This window comes from Copidosoma floridanum, unplaced genomic scaffold (genome assembly GCF_036245765.1).
Source record: "Copidosoma floridanum isolate Cflo_tuat_1 unplaced genomic scaffold, Cflo_Japanese_pri ptg000020l, whole genome shotgun sequence".
Classification (NCBI taxonomy): domain Eukaryota; kingdom Metazoa; phylum Arthropoda; class Insecta; order Hymenoptera; family Encyrtidae; genus Copidosoma; species Copidosoma floridanum.
Genome location: NW_028321897.1, coordinates 12,214,224 through 12,232,551, shown reverse-complemented (window position 1 = coordinate 12,232,551; position 18,328 = coordinate 12,214,224). Strand labels below are relative to the sequence as shown.

General features: G+C 30.8%; 1 protein-coding gene across 1 annotated transcript in view; it reads left to right on the top strand.

Annotated features, from left to right (window-relative positions):
• The window catches only part of Nos (Nitric oxide synthase), a 2,633,257-nt gene that overhangs the window by 1,015,936 nt on the left and 1,598,993 nt on the right, over nucleotides 1-18,328 (top strand). Inside the window, exon 12 of the mRNA XM_089593752.1 lies at nucleotides 13,198-13,302. Within this exon, the coding sequence (XP_089449878.1) occupies nucleotides 13,198-13,302 (105 nt within the window). The remainder of the gene's footprint in view (nucleotides 1-13,197; nucleotides 13,303-18,328) is intronic.

The following is an 18,328-nucleotide window of genomic DNA, read 5'->3' as shown; positions in this document are numbered from 1 at the left end:
CCTCAGACATTTTTGAGAGGCTGGTGTGCCCTTGGTAGGAAAAATAGGATTTGTCACATAAGAACTATCGCTCCACGGCTACCTTACGTCCCTCGAGCTCTGCTTCGCAGGTCCCCCAGGCCGTAAAATAGCCCCGGAGATGACGGCACTTATCCAACAAGAACAACTTTTTTAATAAAGTGGGTTAATTCATTACTTCATCATTACAATAATTTGAAATAATTTTTTTATTTTAAACATTATCTTTTCAGGTTACTCTAATCATTTTAAGTACTAACCATGTTACAAATAAATAACTAACACCCATAACTGATGAATAACTTAAAGAATAGGTAACAGGCATGTAAAAGGAATTTTCTCTATAATGAAAAATTTCCATGGCGTCAGAGTAAGTAAAAGAGAATCTTGATTAAGTTAGGCCAACCAGTAAACCGTATTTTCGCAAAACTGCGTTTACAGCCAAAGAGTTGGCTTGAAATATAATTGGTCATGTTATAATTTCTTGTGTTAGGAAATCGCAATACAATAGTCTTCACTGAACTTTTACAGCTGGTACAACTAAAATGGAAGACTAAGGATGACGTAAGCTTGCACCAGTAGTAAAAAATAAGCTTTATAAAGGCAAATTGTGACTGAAAAGCTTACAAACTTTGCAATTAATTCTTACAAAAATTTTATCATAAATTTTGTATATAATAAGACGTTTTCATACTAATAATTTTAAAAGTAGTATACGTTATAAAAAATTTTTATTTTATGCGCAAAAAGTCTATTGATGTATACAAACACCATGATTTATGCACACATACATATAATGTACGATTTTAGTCCATAAATACATTCTAACAAAAAGGCTTGCCTCATGATATGTCAGCATACTCTGTGAATATGCACCTCAAAGCTCATCCATTCATATTTTTCTGCCTAAAATGCGTACTTTCTTTTGTGGAGAACGTAACAAACTACCCATAACTCCACACAGCCCTATCAACCTGACGCCCATAGTCCCGTTGTCTCTCCACTACCCCCTATAGCCTATTTACAAAATAAGGTGAAATTTCGTCATTTTTTCTTCATTTTGGCTTAGTTTAGCTTTTAACCAGACACCTAACAGCCTTTTAATTAAATTAATTATTCCAGTTTATGTGTGTACTAGTATCATATCATACAAAAACAATAAAGAAATTCAAATTTTTGACACAGTTCATTATTAAAATAGCGAAAAAAAGGTGAGGGCACTGAAATTTTTGTACCTAAAAACAAATTCAAATAAAGTTACCCTAAATTAAGTTTTCATATAACGTCTAATTCTATGAGAAAAATATATAAAAAATGTCTTCCAGGTATGCAGTTTATTTTTTTGTGTCCTGAGAAATGTACCTTGGTTAAAAGTAATGTAAGTCAGAATAACGAAAACGATGTTTGCAAACACGCTCCCTGTTATTTATGTCTGTGTGAGCGTGTGTGTGTGTGTTATCAGAAAACAGTGTCTAGTAACATCTTGAACACGTATGCATTAGTTTATTAAATAAGCTTATGTCTCATTAAAGTTTGTTAACAAAGTAACATGCATACACGTTTGTGTGTGAGTCTGCGAAAGTTAGTGAAAGTATAAGCAAGATTTTTTAAGAATAGTGTAGCAGGATGAGTGGCTATCGGAAGCTGTAAGAATTTTGGGAGAAGTAGGGGGTCTAAACAGAAAGTAAGAAAAAGGAAAATAAGGGAGCAACTGTGTGAATCTTACTTTTTTTACGAAAAAACATTAAGGGTTGTAGGATGTTGGGAAAAAAACTTATGGGGAAAGTGGGGACTCTGTAGAGTCTCAAAATGTCGAGGGAATTTGATAGAATGCCATACCTAGTTATCTATGTAATATACGAAGATATGTGTTTATGTATGTATCTTTATGTATAATGTCGTGATTTTGGAGGGTCGTTCCACACATCTGCCCTTTCCATGCTCTTAGCCACGGCAGCTATCTCTTAAAATATTGTAATCTCATATCTTGATAATCCAAGATTTTATTAATAATAATAAAAATAATAATAAAAATAATAAGAACAATCTTACTTATATTTAAAGCAAAATTGCTAAAACTATTGTAATTGCCAACTGCAAAAACTATTGAACTAATTTTGCTGAAATTTTGCATACCGATTTTTGACACTTCTTAGATGGTTTTATTATAGTTTTTATCTTCAAAAATTTAATAACAATAGCCATGAATGAGCTTAAAAGTTTTGCAAAAATACACCAGCTTTTTATTTTAGTTTAGTAGGATCTGCTAAATAGCGTCTACATAAAATCGAAGCTACCTGCAACAGAATAAAATAAGTATAGTTATAACAGGCTGAAGTGGCACGGAAATTTCTGCAATTATCTACTGACAGTTCATCGAGCTGCATCAAAGATGTAGATGATAGTCGTGCTACTAAGTATTCCAGTTACCAATGACACTTTTCCCCAATGGGCAAGTGATCTAGGTCTACTTTTACCCTGAACCTCCAGGATTGACCTGTGCCACCAATAAAAAATTCATTCTAACCGATGACGTCTCCAGCGAAATACTAGGAGACGTGTCAAGCCAGAGCACATACTGCTGCAACACTTCAGAGTTATGTGGCTGTACTAAAATCTGGCCTGGTCCCGTCTGAAAATTTTTTGCTACAAATATAAGCCAAGAAAGACAGCCCTGAAGACTACAGGCAGTAACAACGGCCAACTTCTTAGTGGCCGTTCCAACGGCATACATACAGAGAAGATATTCTCCAGGCCCACTTTCCCGACTAACAATGAGATGTTAGTAATTTAGGGAAGGATCTAAAGACGAGATATATTTTGGTCAGTGGCGGATTTCCCTCATATACGATCTCCGTACACAGACTTCAAGGGTAAGAGTCAAGCTACCCACAGCTGGCTCTCCATCAGCAAGAATAATGATAAGAAATAATTATAAATTTTACTACTGGCCTTTTTAGGGTCAATATAAGTATTTACGTTCACTACTTAACCTTCAATCTCATCGGTTCTTCTAAGGGCCACCTGAGTTTAAACTACCTTGCCAACAAAAAACTTTTTACTACTATTTCCAGGAACGTTATTCATCGACTAAAAGACTATGTAAAGCCAGCCGCTATCAAACCAAGTCAGTCATTCACTGGCAGATATCACGAGCAGAGTTGTTTGTCGCAAGGCTAGGAGCCCTGGTGACCAAAGACCCTATATCACTCTCTCGACTATAAGCATCCAACCAGTAATCACCAATCCTTACAAAGGTCTGCGCTGGGTGAACCTCACAGCTATAAAGGAAAAAAAAACTTGAGTCAACGGCAGTTCTCAACGGGCAAGGATCACGAACCAATCTCTACTAATCTTTTCACCTTAAATCATCAAAACAACTGAATCTTCAATGTCTGAAAAAATGTGCTTTAGACACCAACGGCTTCGACGTTGGGAAAGATCACTACCCCAAAGCTTCAGACTATGTTATTTTTCTCCCACTTAGTTTGGGTCTTCAACAGCAGGCCAGAGAAGATCAGCCTTATGTATTCAGGCAGTTACAATGGCTGTAAGCTTCAGTCAAGAAAGAGTTCACTTAAGAAGCTCACCGGTGTTTTTTAAGGCAATCAGATGTCGAACTACCTTGCCAGCAAATACATAAGAACTTAATTAAATTAACAAAAAACAGCCTTTAGGGCGCACAAAAGTATTAACCATACCAAAAGTTGCAAGAGGGTGAATTAAAAGAACAATGTTATTGGTTATGTGCATTTAATGACTAAAATTTTAGGCGTAAAAAAACTGACGCAGAACATTTATCGAGATAACATTTATTAACAGAGTATTTTTCCCTGGTCTACTAATCTGTTGAAATGGTTATACTGTGAATTCGCTTATTAAGATGAAACTTTATAAAGCATTTATATCAATGTATATAATAATAATTATTTTAAACGTGTTTGATGTCAACTCGTATTTAAACTCTTAAAAAATTACATTTATCATCAAAAATAAAATCAAAATCTTCTTATTAGTAAACGCGTCTTTTTTTTTTTAAAATTTAATGGCAATGACATTTGAGTCATTATTTTATCTCTCATTAACTAAATAAAATTTTACTTGTGAATTTGGGAAATTATTTTGTGAAAAAAAAAATTGACGAAAGTACAAAAAGATTGTCTACATGAAAAAAATTATAGTTTTACTTTTAAACATCGAATAAATTAATAATTAATACGAACACAAGAGTTACGAAACAAAAGAGGTTGTTTGTCTCCCGCCGTAACATATAGAAATTTTAACAGTTTCTAGTATTGGTTGTAAATTGTTGACAAATATTGATTGGCAACATTTTAGCTCGTTTTACTGTTATTTGAAGGTACATTTTTTTAAAGTAATCGTTAAGTTAAAAAACAATTGTTATATTCACGCAGATTAAGCTTTTCAGCCACATCTCTTTAACTTCAGTTCGTAGGTCAAGGTTGCAGCTAGTAAATGAAATACATAAAATGGCACTACTCAAATACCTATATTTTTATTAGAAGAAAATATAAAAGAATTCTTTTGGATCTTCATAAATAATAAGGTTTTTTAAATCCGGCAAAATCAATATCTAGTCTTGTTTTTTGACCAAATTTGTGCATCTGCTCTTAGTCTAATAAAAATAGTAGATAGTTGTCATGTCACGTGATTAGGTGGCACTCCTGACAACATGTACTATTTATCGCTCGTACTCTACGGCCAGATAATATAATAGAAACACAATTTTTTTTTTAATACTTGTTTTGATGTTTGTATTTTAACCTTATATCAGGGCATTTCATTCTCTGTTGTGACGATGATAAAGTCAAGTAGAAAAAGCATTCTAAGTATTTCCTTAAGGAAGCATATATTATCCACAAAATAATTTTAAAAGTTCTTCAAACTTAATTTTTTTTAATATTTTCTGAGATGAGAGACCAGGCAGAAAAATTATTTTATGAATTTTCAGAGATGTATTTATTAAGATTACACATTTGTTTTGACTCTTTAACATCTTGACAAGAATATTTATATTTTTTTTTAAGTTAAAAAGGCAAACTGGAGATACGAGGTATTTACCTGATATTAAGAAGTCAGGGGGTTACTGCATAAATTACATAGGTGGTAAAGCCAAGCTAGTATATGTGTATTACATTCCTATATTATATAGTGGGATTGACAATAGTGAGTCTCAGCTCCCCCCCACTCCTCCCTGCTACCCCCGCTCCCCCTTAGCTCCCACTCAGCTCTCCCTCGATTCACATAGTTATTTGCTTGTTTTTACGTCATTTTTGATCAAATTATATTTAAGTGATTTTTCTCCCCCCGCTCCCCCCACTCCTCCCCGCTTATCACGGCTCTTCCTCAGCTCCCCTACTCTCCCCCTCCTTCTTTGACCCCTCTGTCTATTCTCTCCCCCTTACTTACTATATCTCTCTAAAGGACTTTTATTTATTTAACTTGAATGAACTGAGGACTTTATTTACAAAATAACAGAATTTAGAAGAAGGTATAGTTAATTATACAAACACGATTAAGCTTTTAAAACAATAATTTATTCTGTTAGTTAAATGATGTGACATTATATGTGTTGTTTTAACCCATCTATTCTTTCAAAATCCTTTCCACATTTTTCACATATTTTTTCTTCATGGCTTTTATGAATTTATATATGTCTGTTTGAATGTGACGATCTTTAAAGTTACATGTTTTTAAATAACTGACGAATTACTTTCTAAACAATACTATTAATTTCTGATTTATTCTCAGGTTTAATTCAAATGAAAATTCTTTTTAGATTCTAACATCTTAATAAAGCAACGTATAATTGTCTGTGAGAGAATAAAGGGTTTCCATTATACAATCCTAAGTAATCAAAACTCTGTCCTTGTAATTTGTTGATAAACATAGAAAATACTAATACGAAGGGAAACTGTTTTTTATAGAAGACAAAAGGTAATGATGATGAGGTGCCAGTATTTAATGTATTCTAAGAATATAAACTTTGATCTTTTTTTCTTCTGTTATCTTTTTTGCTTTTATATTACTTGAATAATTTTGTTATTTTTAATCTGGCGCCATTACAAAGACCGTCTAATGTACTTACATTTCTCATTAATATTATTGTAGCATTTATTTTCAATTTTAATTCGTGTGATGAAACCCCTTCCGTAGTATTATTGAAAAATTCTATTGAAAATTTGATATTTATGTTATCATCTGTTTTATCAACTTATTTGTGAGCCGTGTTTTCTGCTATTTTAAGCTCATTCTCAGTTTGTGTTAATAATTACACGAGTAATGCTTTTAGTTTGTCTACTTAATCTGTTAGTGGGGGGTCGGCGCATGGAGCAGGCAGGGGGGCGTTAGCCCTACTAGTATATATATATGCGTGCGCGCACTTTTGTGTGTGTGTGTGTGTGTGTGTGTGTGTGTGTGACTTAAAGAGGAGACCGTGGTTTGATTCCCGGCCAGTGCGACTTTTTCGGGCAAGTACCTTTGTGGTTTTTCACCACGCAATGCTCCCCGAGGAGGGCTTAGGCAACCTTTTCGCAGCAAAACTGCCTTATTTCCCCCTACCCCACTCCTTTAATGGGAGGCCTGCCATCTCTTTCCTTGCCCCTTTTTGAGTTGCTAAGAGTCCATAATAGTGCCCTTATTGAAGGAGTCGGACGTAGAGCACTATAATACAAAATATATGCATATATAAATGTGGAAACTTAATGTAGACTTTTTAATATATAAAAATTTAACATCCAAAAGTTTTTTTTCTACAAAATTCAGCTAAATACAGCACTAAGTAAGCAAACAATACCCTTATTATTTCAGATGTATTCACATTCACAGAGTCTATAAGTGACTTTTAGAAACTTTTAATTTTCCTCGTGGACTATTTCCTTGTCAACTTTTTTAAAAAAGTAGGTAAAAAATAGAAAATCTTTACAATACAAACTTACTAGCATTTTTTTCGTATAACTCGATGATGATATTTAAGAAAATTTTTGATTATGTTTGGTTATGTTTTACTTTTACTTCTCCATCAAAATAATACAATAATAGACATGATTTCTTTTGTTCTAATTTTGTTAAAATTATTTTTCATTCTCCTTTCAACCAAATTCATCACGTCACGGTCACTGACTTGAAACAGTTCTAAGAATGGGCCTACTGGTAAAAAGTCATAATATTTTGTTATATCTAACAATGAAAAGCAATTATTTACGATATAAGCACTATTGTATGGTATCTTGGATCACGTCATATAAATCATTGGTCTAAAAACCAAAACACAGAATAGTGGATTAAATATGGTGGAGTAAATTTATTAAGAAAAATTCATTAAATTATAGTTGAATAACTTCTATTGTATTATACATAATATTTAATGTTTTAAATACGTTTGAACTTTACCTTGACTTTCGATAGAACTTTTAATACATACATGTGGTAAAATAAGATTGATTTTATGACAATCTGGCTTTTACTCTTTATTCATGTCAACATTTGTAGGTGGTTCTTGAATAAAGAACTATGGGCTTTCTACAAACGTTACTAAGAATGTGCTTTGAATGACTAAAGAGACAAGCATGAAGGGTACGAAAGCAATTTTTTATTTGAAACGTTCGAAATAAATAGTTACTTGCGTTTTCATGACAATTGCCATCCAGTCATTTTGACACATCATTAGTTTTGAATCCGTTATTTTTGACTATTTCCGTTAGTTAGCGCTACTTCAACGACTAAGAGCTATCCTCACATCCGTGATGATCTGCAGAGTAGACACCTATGAAGATTAGGGTCAATTAATACACAGTATCCATCAGAATATATGTAGCAAATTCCAATGAGTTGCAAGAAAAATTAAAAAAAAGTAAACGGGACTTGACTAGAAAGTATGGTATCAAGTCAATGATGTTTCGCCAATCTTGACCAGGTTCTGATAGCAACTTAGACCTTGGAGAAAACACAGTAATTTCGCCCCTCATAATGGAATGACCAAATAAGCGATGATAACAGTCATAAATCTGATGTATGTAACAAGATTCTACACAATACTTATATCGTTGTATGCGAGGCAAAGTGAGGAAATTTTAAAATGCTTAAAAATGTTGAGTTTGATAAATTGTTTTTGTTGGAACGGTGAAATTCATTAATCATGAGTACAATAGGCCTTAAGCATTCAATTTCATGTAAAATAAAATAATTATTGTTTACCTAAGATCTTGTGAATTTAATTAGCTTACTTCGCTATATATAGGTCCCCTATTTTATTTTTGGCTTTTTGACTTTAGATTCGTATGACGTGATCCATGAGACTAAAAAACTAGTGTTTATATTGTAACTTGTGATTTTGTTGTGTCAGATAAACCAAAAACCATAACCTTTGTACATTTGGCCTATATTTGAGACTGTTTCTGATCGATAACTATGATGCACCAAATTTGGTTCGATGGAAGATAAAAAATGATTGAAAAAAAAGTAAAAATAAAAATATGAAAAAAAATTATTTTCATTATTATATTATTTTCAATAAGAAAATAAAAATTCTGAGATGAAAGTGAGAGATACCCTTTAAGTTTTCTAAAATGTAATAATCAAGTTATACAGAAAAATGCTACTAAGTAAATATTTAAAAGATCTTTTATTTTTACTTTTTTTTCAGCAAAACTGACAAAGTTGTAGCCCCAGAACAAATTCTAACTCCTTAAATATAAGTAACTGTCGTCATGAGGGTCAATGTATCTATAAAGTAAGGGTATTGTTTGTTTATTTAGTAAAGTTAATAGCCTAAGTTTAGAGAAAGAGACTGTTTTTGTCTTTATTCACATAGAATTTTGCCTATGTGTGTGTATGTATAGTGAGGGGAGGGTCATAGAAAAACTATTGTACATTACATGCCACTGAACGTCACTTTAGGACCTTTATAACACGTAGATTTGTAATGGATATTTTTAGAACATCAATTTTCTATTTATTGTAGTATAAAAAATACATAAAACAAACACAAGATTACTAAAATGTAGTGTTTTCTGTACGTTCATCTTAATCGAACATGTTACCTTATAAAAGAGTCACTTGAAGTGACATTAGAGGAATAAGTAATCAAAATGATGAGCTTTTCTTTTATATAATAGATTACTTAGGGATGAGCTTATTTATTTTTTAAATAGATCAATAAACAGTCGTTAATATAAAAAAATAATCAGTGAAGTGTGCAAGCATATGGATGTTTATCGATTGAATAAAAGTAATTTCCAAAGTTGTGGCAGTTAGCGCTCTTCTGACCTCTTGAAACGTTTACCCTGCTTACTGCATAAAATGCCCTTAAGTTAAAATATAACATTCATCCCAAATAAAAAATTGTAAGAAAATCAAACAAAATACTTATTATTTAATATCATAATAGAACCATCTATGAATGAATTAATGGTAGAAAAAAACAAAATTATCATAAACTGCTCAAAAGATAAAAATAAAAAGTACAAAAAACCTTTATTTTGTTTGTTTTAAGAGCATTAAATTATATAATGTTAAGAAAATATTGATAAATTTATAGGAAAGCAACTGCTAAAAAATAATTGTTTCTGAATCATGGACAGAACGGCTTATTTATATAAAAAGAAAATTATATTACGTAAACAATAAATTAGTTAATACACTGTATCATTACCGTATTCAATTATAAGCAAAGCCATCCTAGTTCACATATATACACACCACTTTTTAAGTATCTGATCTTGTCAATCCCATCAACCACTTAATACGATGTAGAAAAATATTTTCATTTCCATGCACAAAATTAGTATGTTACGTTAAAAAATTCAAACTTCCGTTTAAATAATAAATAGTTTAGAGATTATTCAAGCATAAATGGTTATGTTACACTGCGCAGTATGCCAAAAGAAATTCAATTTACTTGTGTTTTCATTTTCAAAAGTAAAATATTAATCTGTTGGACGTATCTTTAATTAATGTATAATGTTATATATTTATTTATTACTTTTTGGAAGTTTGTTCTCGAGACTCTCAATTTAATGTAACTCATTATTTATAGTTTAAACAACTATTCAAAAATAAACTACTAAATTGACTTATTATATACCTGATTGCATAAAATATTCACAAATATCACATTCAGGACATTTGATATTAAAATGTATTACTCACCTTAGTAATGATTTTTTTCTAGAAGTTACTTTACAATTAAGTTCATAATACGTACTTTAAATATTGAGGCTATCAAAAAACTGAGAATCTCACATTTCTGATAAATTTCGAACATTTATTTATATATTTATAACATATTCTAGGTTCTAAGTATGTCAAACTATGATATTACTAACCTTTATTTTGTTTGTTTTAAAAGCAAAAAATTATACAATGTTAAGAAAATATTGATAAAACTTTAGGAAAGCAACTGCTGATAAATAATTGTTTCTTAATCATGGACCGAACTGTTTATTTATATAAGAAGAAGATTATATTAGATAAACAATAAATTAGTCAATACACTATATGATTACCGTATTTAAGAATAAGCAGTTAATAATTATCTAAGTAAAAAATAAGTTACAAACCACAGTATCACAAAGAGAAGAAGGTTAATCTATCATAGGAATCGCTCGTAGCAAAGTAAATATGGTTTTCAGCTATTATATAGAAGATTGCTGGTTCGAATATCGAAAAAAGTTTTTTTTTTGCGAGAATCAGTTAAAAAATAATGACTCAAAGTTAAGGTCCTTTTTTTTGTACATGCGCTTTAGTCTTTAGTTGTGTGTCATATAACATAACTTGGTAGGGTTGGCGAGATGAATTGAAAAATTTACTTTCAGTATTAATTTTTTAAGGTTATGAATCTGTAATTGTTAGTTTAAAAATGTCTCAATTGCATTTATACTTATGTTTCAGTTTCATGTATCGAAAAAATTTTTTTCAAACTAGTCAAGTGTAGTTTTGCGCATAGAGCATGCAGAGAGGCAAAGCCTCTCTAGTACACATATATACACACCACTTCTTAAGGATTTGATCTTGTCAATCCCACGAATTACTTAATACGATGTGGAAAAATATATTCATTTATATGCACGAAATTAGTATTTAACTTTAAAAATTGAAACCTCCGTTTAAATGATAAATAGTTAAAAGGTCATTTAAGCATAAATGGTTATGTAATACTGTGCAGTATGCCAAAATAAATTCAATTTACTTTTATTTTCGTTTTAAGAAGAAAAAAATTAATCTGTTGGACGTATCTTTAATTAATGTATAATGTTATACATCTATTTAATACTTTTTGGAAGTTTGTTCTCGTGACTCTCAGTTCAATGTGATTTATTATTTATAGTTTAAGCAATTATTTAAAACTAAACTACTAAATTGACTTATTATATACCTGATTGCATAAAATATTCACAAATATCACGAACTTACTTTAATGTAGCAATTAATAAACAATAAGAATTAAAGTTAGATATTTCTATGTCATAGGTTAGAACATAATAAAAAATAAGAAAAAACGTCTTGTATGGTAACTGTTAAAACAGTGATCAATAGGTTTGCTATTGCTGTAAACAACTAGTACTTTAATGTTCAGAAAAAGATAAGGTTATATAATAATATGGACTTAAAAAAATAAGTTTATAAGCACTCTTAAATAAGAGTCTTGAATTGTTGATTACTATTAATTAAAACATTTCTCGGCCATACATTTTACTACTATAAGTAATAAGCAGCCTTAATATACGATTCCTTAACACATACCTATCTTACAGTTTTGATTTTGATTCTTTGCACTTATGAAGAAGATGTATATGTATTTTAAGAAATCCTCTGAAAAAACTTAAATAGTACAAGTCAATTGACTATTCAAATTCATAGCACCCAAAACTCAGTGACACATGTGGTCATCTAATAATTTCTTAAATATAGCTGATCACTAACAGTTTTCGCTCTACTTGATAATGAGAATTATGAGTATGAATGCTTACTCACACAGCTTCTCTACGGTCAAGCAATAACTACACGAGTGCGCGCTAACACACACACACACTTACACACACCTTCCAGCAGTAAATCTACTACTTATGGACAGTAGCAATAAAAATGCAAAGACCATTGACTATTTAATGAGCTTGACCCTTATATTATATTCTAAGATTCGCAAGAGTTTTTTAATACTTAGGAAAACACTTATTCTTATTTTTTAATGGTAGGTATTGAAAATTTATCTCTACTTTGGTTTTTAAAGGTGTATTTGAGTACATTAAAGAGACACAGGTTCATCCAACAGCCACACCTACATTGACTTAGAAAATGGGAACTTTTTCTTGTAATAATTAATAACAATAGTCGTCAGGACCTTACAGTATTTCCTTAGAAGTTACGTGAATTAAATGACAAGTATATAAGTGAGCTTCAACAGACTTCAGTTTAGAAGTTAAATAAAAATTTGTCAGTGGGTCTTGCAAGCACTGAGTTAGGGTATGCAGAACTTTAAATATTAACAAATACCAAATGGTCAAGGATTAAAATAAATTATTTTCTTTACCTTTTAACTATTATTTGCTTGCTCACTTGATCATTGTATGCTGTCAAAACTTATCTGAGAGATAAGAACTGACTTTAAAAGTTTGCAATTTTTATTAAAGGCCGCAAAATTGTAAGGAAATAGAACGAAAAGTACCTATATCAGCTCACAAAACCATAAGAACACAATTTATCTCTGCAGAATAGAATAAAATTAACTGTACTAATCTATACTCAGAAGACTTTGAAAAAACAAATTATATGTTGAAAAATATGTATATGAATTTTAAAAAAGACAACAGAAAAATTTATTCTCCTACAAATCTCTATAGATGTATTCTCAAGTCACTGGCCTTAAACCAAAATTAATGTAGAAAATTAAAGAATAGTTTGTTAGTATTTTAAAATCAATTTATTTTTAAAAAAGCAGCGTCAAGTACCACTTCTTTCGTTAAGGTATCCGATAACGGTATAGTTTGGACATTTAACATTAAAATATATTACACACCTTAGTAATAATTTTTTTTTAGAAGTTACTCTGCAATTAAGTTTATAATACGTACTTTAAATATTAAGTCTATCAAAAAACTTAGAATTTCACATTACTGATAAATTTCCAACTATTATTTATATATTTGTAACATATTCTAGGTTCTAAGTATGTCAGACTATGATATTACTAACATTGAACACGAGGCTCTCCTGTTAGTTATTACTTCAACCTTTGGTAATGGTGATCCTCCTGAAAACGGAGAGGTACATATTAATTATTATACATATTATACAGTTTTTATTTATAAAGTACGTATTTCTTACAAATACTCATCATGTAAAAGCTACTTATAAGTATACGTACTACAAACGAACTTAACGTATTATTAAAGAATAGGTTTAAGTCATCATTTACAAATTTTTAATTTGATAATAAAACTACTGTCTTCTTGCTCCTTTGCCATAATTAAGGAAATTTAAATGAAAAAACTTGAAATCTTGAAGCATGGCTATTTATTTCATATATTAGTTGGACAATGTGATCCAATACTTCGGAGTCATCCTGACTCCCTCTTTAGGGAACCATGCAGATGCGAACATAAAAATGCCAAACGCAGCATGACTGATAAAGACTAGTCAGTCATAACCATGGCAATGGAGTACTAATAATTAAATAAACTTAATATTATAAACTTTACCAGTTAAAATGTATATACAGTTAAGTAATCTACAATATAAGTCACATCCTGACTCAGCACATGTAACTAAACTTGTGTTACATGTGCTGAGTCAGGATGTGACTTATATTGTAGATAACTTAACTGTATATACATTTTAACTGGTAAAGTTTATAATATAAAGTTTATTTAATTATTAGTACTCCATTGCCATGGTTATGACTGACTAGTCTTTATCAGTCATGCTGCGTTTGGCATTTTCATGTTTGCATCTGCATAGTTCCCTGAAGAGGGAGTCAGGATGACTCCTAAATATTGGATCACATTGTCCAACTAATATATGAAATAAATAGCCATGCTCCAAGATTCCAAGTTTTTTCATTTAAATTTCCTTATTTACAAATTTTCGCTAAACAAATACAAAAAAAAAAAAATTACATAATTTCTTGGCACATTTTATTTAAGGTAGTAAATAGTAAAAAAAACAAGATAATAAAACTTCTTAAAATTTGAAATATATATTTGAACTATGTTTAAACTAACATAAAAATGTTAGTTAGCTTAGCAGGGTTATTACGACAATACAAGGCTTTAAAGTTGCACTACTTAACATAGTAAGTGGAAGCAAAATGCATAAAAAATGAGAATTTTATTTGATAAGAACATAATTATACAACTTAATTTTTTTTAAACTAGTATATTGTATCGTATTGCTATATAGCGACTATCATAAAAAAACGGAAAAAATCGCTAGTTCCATGTAGAAGATGTAACTGTTTCAATACATTTGTTCACGCTCTTCATATGTATACAGTAGCCGATAGTAATTTAGTTTAAAGTGTTTTATTTTTCATTCAATGATATCATTATCGTTGTATGTACTTGTAAGATTTGTAATATAATTATTCAACAAACTTTAGTCACCAATAATTTAATTTGATCACTGTTATTGTAAAATTAATTGATACTGGTGGTTTTTAACTTAATAATTACCTTAAACAATTAAAAAATCATAGTGTTCAGTAGTCAATAGTATCAATACAAAGAGCACTGTTAAAAAAGTGATTTTTTTTTCGTGGACAGTCATAATCAGTGTCAAAGCTATTTAATACTAAAGACATATCAACTAGAATTTTTTAGTCGACATTCAGGCTGACTTCTAATAAAATTGTCTCTCAATAAAGGCGTCACTGATACACCAGAGAGTGCAAAATTCTTGGCGATCAAAAGATTTTTAGCAGATAGGCTTATCGAGAATCACTTGGAATACAATGGCTAGCGTAGCATAGAAACGATGTGAGAGCTGGTAATAGTAGCATATTCTTAGGTAATAAATTCAGTGTCTTAGCTACCCACTATGGTTCCTCCCACTATGTAGGGTGAGATCATAGAGTGTTCATATCTGGTCTTCGAGGGATGTCTGTTAAATTTCATAACTTAGGCACATAGCGCTAGTTACTTGGTAAAAGCAGGTTTTAGATGTGGATGACATAACTATTTATGAGAGCATTATGCATTGATCCTTATAACTGAATTGAACTAATGACAACCTGCGAGTTGCACCAGATCCAATAGTAATATACTGGTACACTTAGCTCATCAGCAGTGGTCTTCGGCAATTGCTCACGATTCGAGTGGCTCAGAGCTTTCACCGTGGGATGGTCATAAAAATTGTCAGTTGCGAAATTTTCTGAAGACTGTCAATAAGCATTGAGGCTAGGAAAATATGACAGCATAAATAATAATTAGGCTTAGGAGACCTGAAATAAACGATGGTGGCCATCACCCGGTGGCAGGCATCACAGAAGGCATGCATCTAAAGCTTAGCGGTTGGACTGACTGCAATTAATCAAAACAGATTAAACCCAAAAAAAGCGTTCAGCTACTTGATAAAGGTAGCTCCGTATCACAGCATTGACAATAAAAAAATCAAGTACCAGTCCAATCACACTTGGCCAAGATCTTAAACAAGCAGTTTGCCATTCAAGAAAACTGGCTCAAGCTGGTTGCATACGTCAAACAACTAAGCGACAGCTGCAAGTATTGTGTGCTACGTTGTTTGGTGCAAAGTGTCTGGAAAAATAAAATAAAACTTAAACGAAAAAAACGGCACTTTCAGGTGAGGCAGCGTCAGAATGGAAGAGTTTGTAATGGATTTCTCAGTTTGTAGTGCTCGCATGACTCGTGGACGTATTACGATGACTTGTTCTCCCATATTTCATTTACTAGCTTTAAATAAAATAGAAAACTGTAGTTTGTAAGCCTGTACACATACACTGAGTGGTTGTATCATGGTACTTTGGCTGAAATAAAATGTTTTTACGTGCGAAATACACAAAAAGAAAAACTCGGATTATCGAGAGGTAACAACTTCTAGTACGAATGTTGTAAGGATTTGGTAATTTTAGCCCTTTACTTTAAAAAGTGACCATTATTCATCATTTTCAATCCAAAAAGTTACTCGTTTGAACTGATTTTTGTTAAAACGGTAATTATGGTGCAAATGCGCTAACAAAATGTATGCAGTTAAAACTCACTCATCTTCGTCCTTTTTTTTGTGACTAAGGAACAAATCTGATTCCCAACAGCTAGATTATGTAATGCTTACAAACCCAAGTGGTAAGTAAGTCTAATTTTTTATCGGTCAAAGCTTTCATAAGTAAAGTTGGGTTGCCGACGTGGGTTCGAATGAAAAATTGGACTTTAAATGATCCATGATCTCAATAAAGATGTAATTGTATCCGTATGAGACAATATGTCAAGTCAAGTTGACAACATTTTGCACAGTTTAACGTTTTTGAAGTTTTAAAACTTATTACAGCATGCAAAAACGAGTATCGGACATGAACTGAGCAAGCTACGGAAAAATCACCCATATATATACACATTTCAGATAGGGCACTTTTTGTGGTAACACGGAAAGCTTATCAGCCAATGCTGTTATGGAACAAGCTAGTGAAAATAAACAAATAATATACTACATAAGTACATATTTATTTATAGGACAGTTTTCTGTAGTTACGTAAAAAGCTAGTCAGCCCGATGAGCCATGAAAAGACAGAGGTGCATCAAATCCAAACAAACAATATCATAATCAATTCATCTATGATTACCAAATTTTGTTCTACACAATATTTTTAACCTCAGTGTCATTTTCATTTTTATTTTGAATGAAAATAACATTCTTAATCTTGCATCTTCATAAGGCAACATATAATTGAGCATGTAATAACTATGGTTCTTAAAAAAGAAAGTCCTACCATATAAGATTTTTGACCTTGAGGTTTATCTATAATCGAAGCAGAAGCTAAAACTACGGGAAACTTCTTTCTGTATAAAATAAATAGTTAAAAACGTGTATTTCCAGTATTTGGAGTAATATTTAGGATAAAAATTATATGTCCTATTTTTTACTAGTTATTATTTCTACCTTTATATCGAATTCTAACAGGTTCGTGATTCTGAATCTGGTGTAATAAAATGAATTATTTAATATACTTAAATTTCTGAGTAGCAGAGCGATTGCTTTAGTTTTTTAATTAGATCTTTAAGGTGGTATATAATTAATACGTATATATTTACATATAATTGTGGGATTGGTCAGCTCTCTTAAATTTTTTTTATTAATGCTTTAATATGTCATTGTTTTACCTTTTATTTTATTTGAAACTTTATCATTTAATAAAAGTGTATACTTACTGTGTCATGTAAGTATACCACTTTTCCTAGAGAAACTGTATATGGGCTTGAATATTGCTGAACGTACAGCTTTTGTTTTTCAGTTTTCAGGGATCCTAAGTGTTCTAATTTTTTCTTTTTCAATATCGAGTAAAAATTTTTTAAAGTTATAGTTAATTTAAAGCATATAAAAGCGTTTTAAGATTCGTAAAAAATATTAACAAAATGAGCATCTGATTGTTTCTTCAATAATCATGTTTTTCTTTTCTTACAACTGGAAGTATTTGGGAAAAATCTCCTCAAAAAATCATAAGCTTATCTCTAAAATCTTTTTTTGCAGCCCAAAGATCTCTAAATATTGTATGATCTTTTTTTAAAGCTTTCCTTAGTGTTATAGAAAAATATCTTAAATAATTAAATCAATTTCTCCTAATATTATTTATTAGATTATTAACAGTTGTAAAAATGCACTTTTTATGTGACCTTAATCTAACGGCAAACAGCAAGTTCTATGATTTTTGTAAATGTGATCAAAGATATACTTGTGTTGAAAAGGTTTTATTATGAAAAAAAAAAAAATCAAAAAATTAAAAGAATGAAAAGAGGAAATGAGCAATTCTAAAATGGTGAAAATTTAAATATCTGTGTTTAATAGCTCAGACTATCCACACTGGAAAAAAAGAATAAGGTTGTTTCAAAATTACACAAATGTGCATTAGAAATAGAAACAACAATACTTAAAAGTATCGACAGCGCTGCAGAAGATATGTCAAGATTAATTAGAAAGACACTTTTGAAAAATAAGATCAGACTGTTAGTTATGTGATCGATAAAATAAGTATGTTGGGAATTAGAAATAGAGGTTGAGGTGCTAGTGCAACTGTAAAATTGAATGCTTCCATGTCGAAGTCAAAAGATCACGACAGAACAGAAAG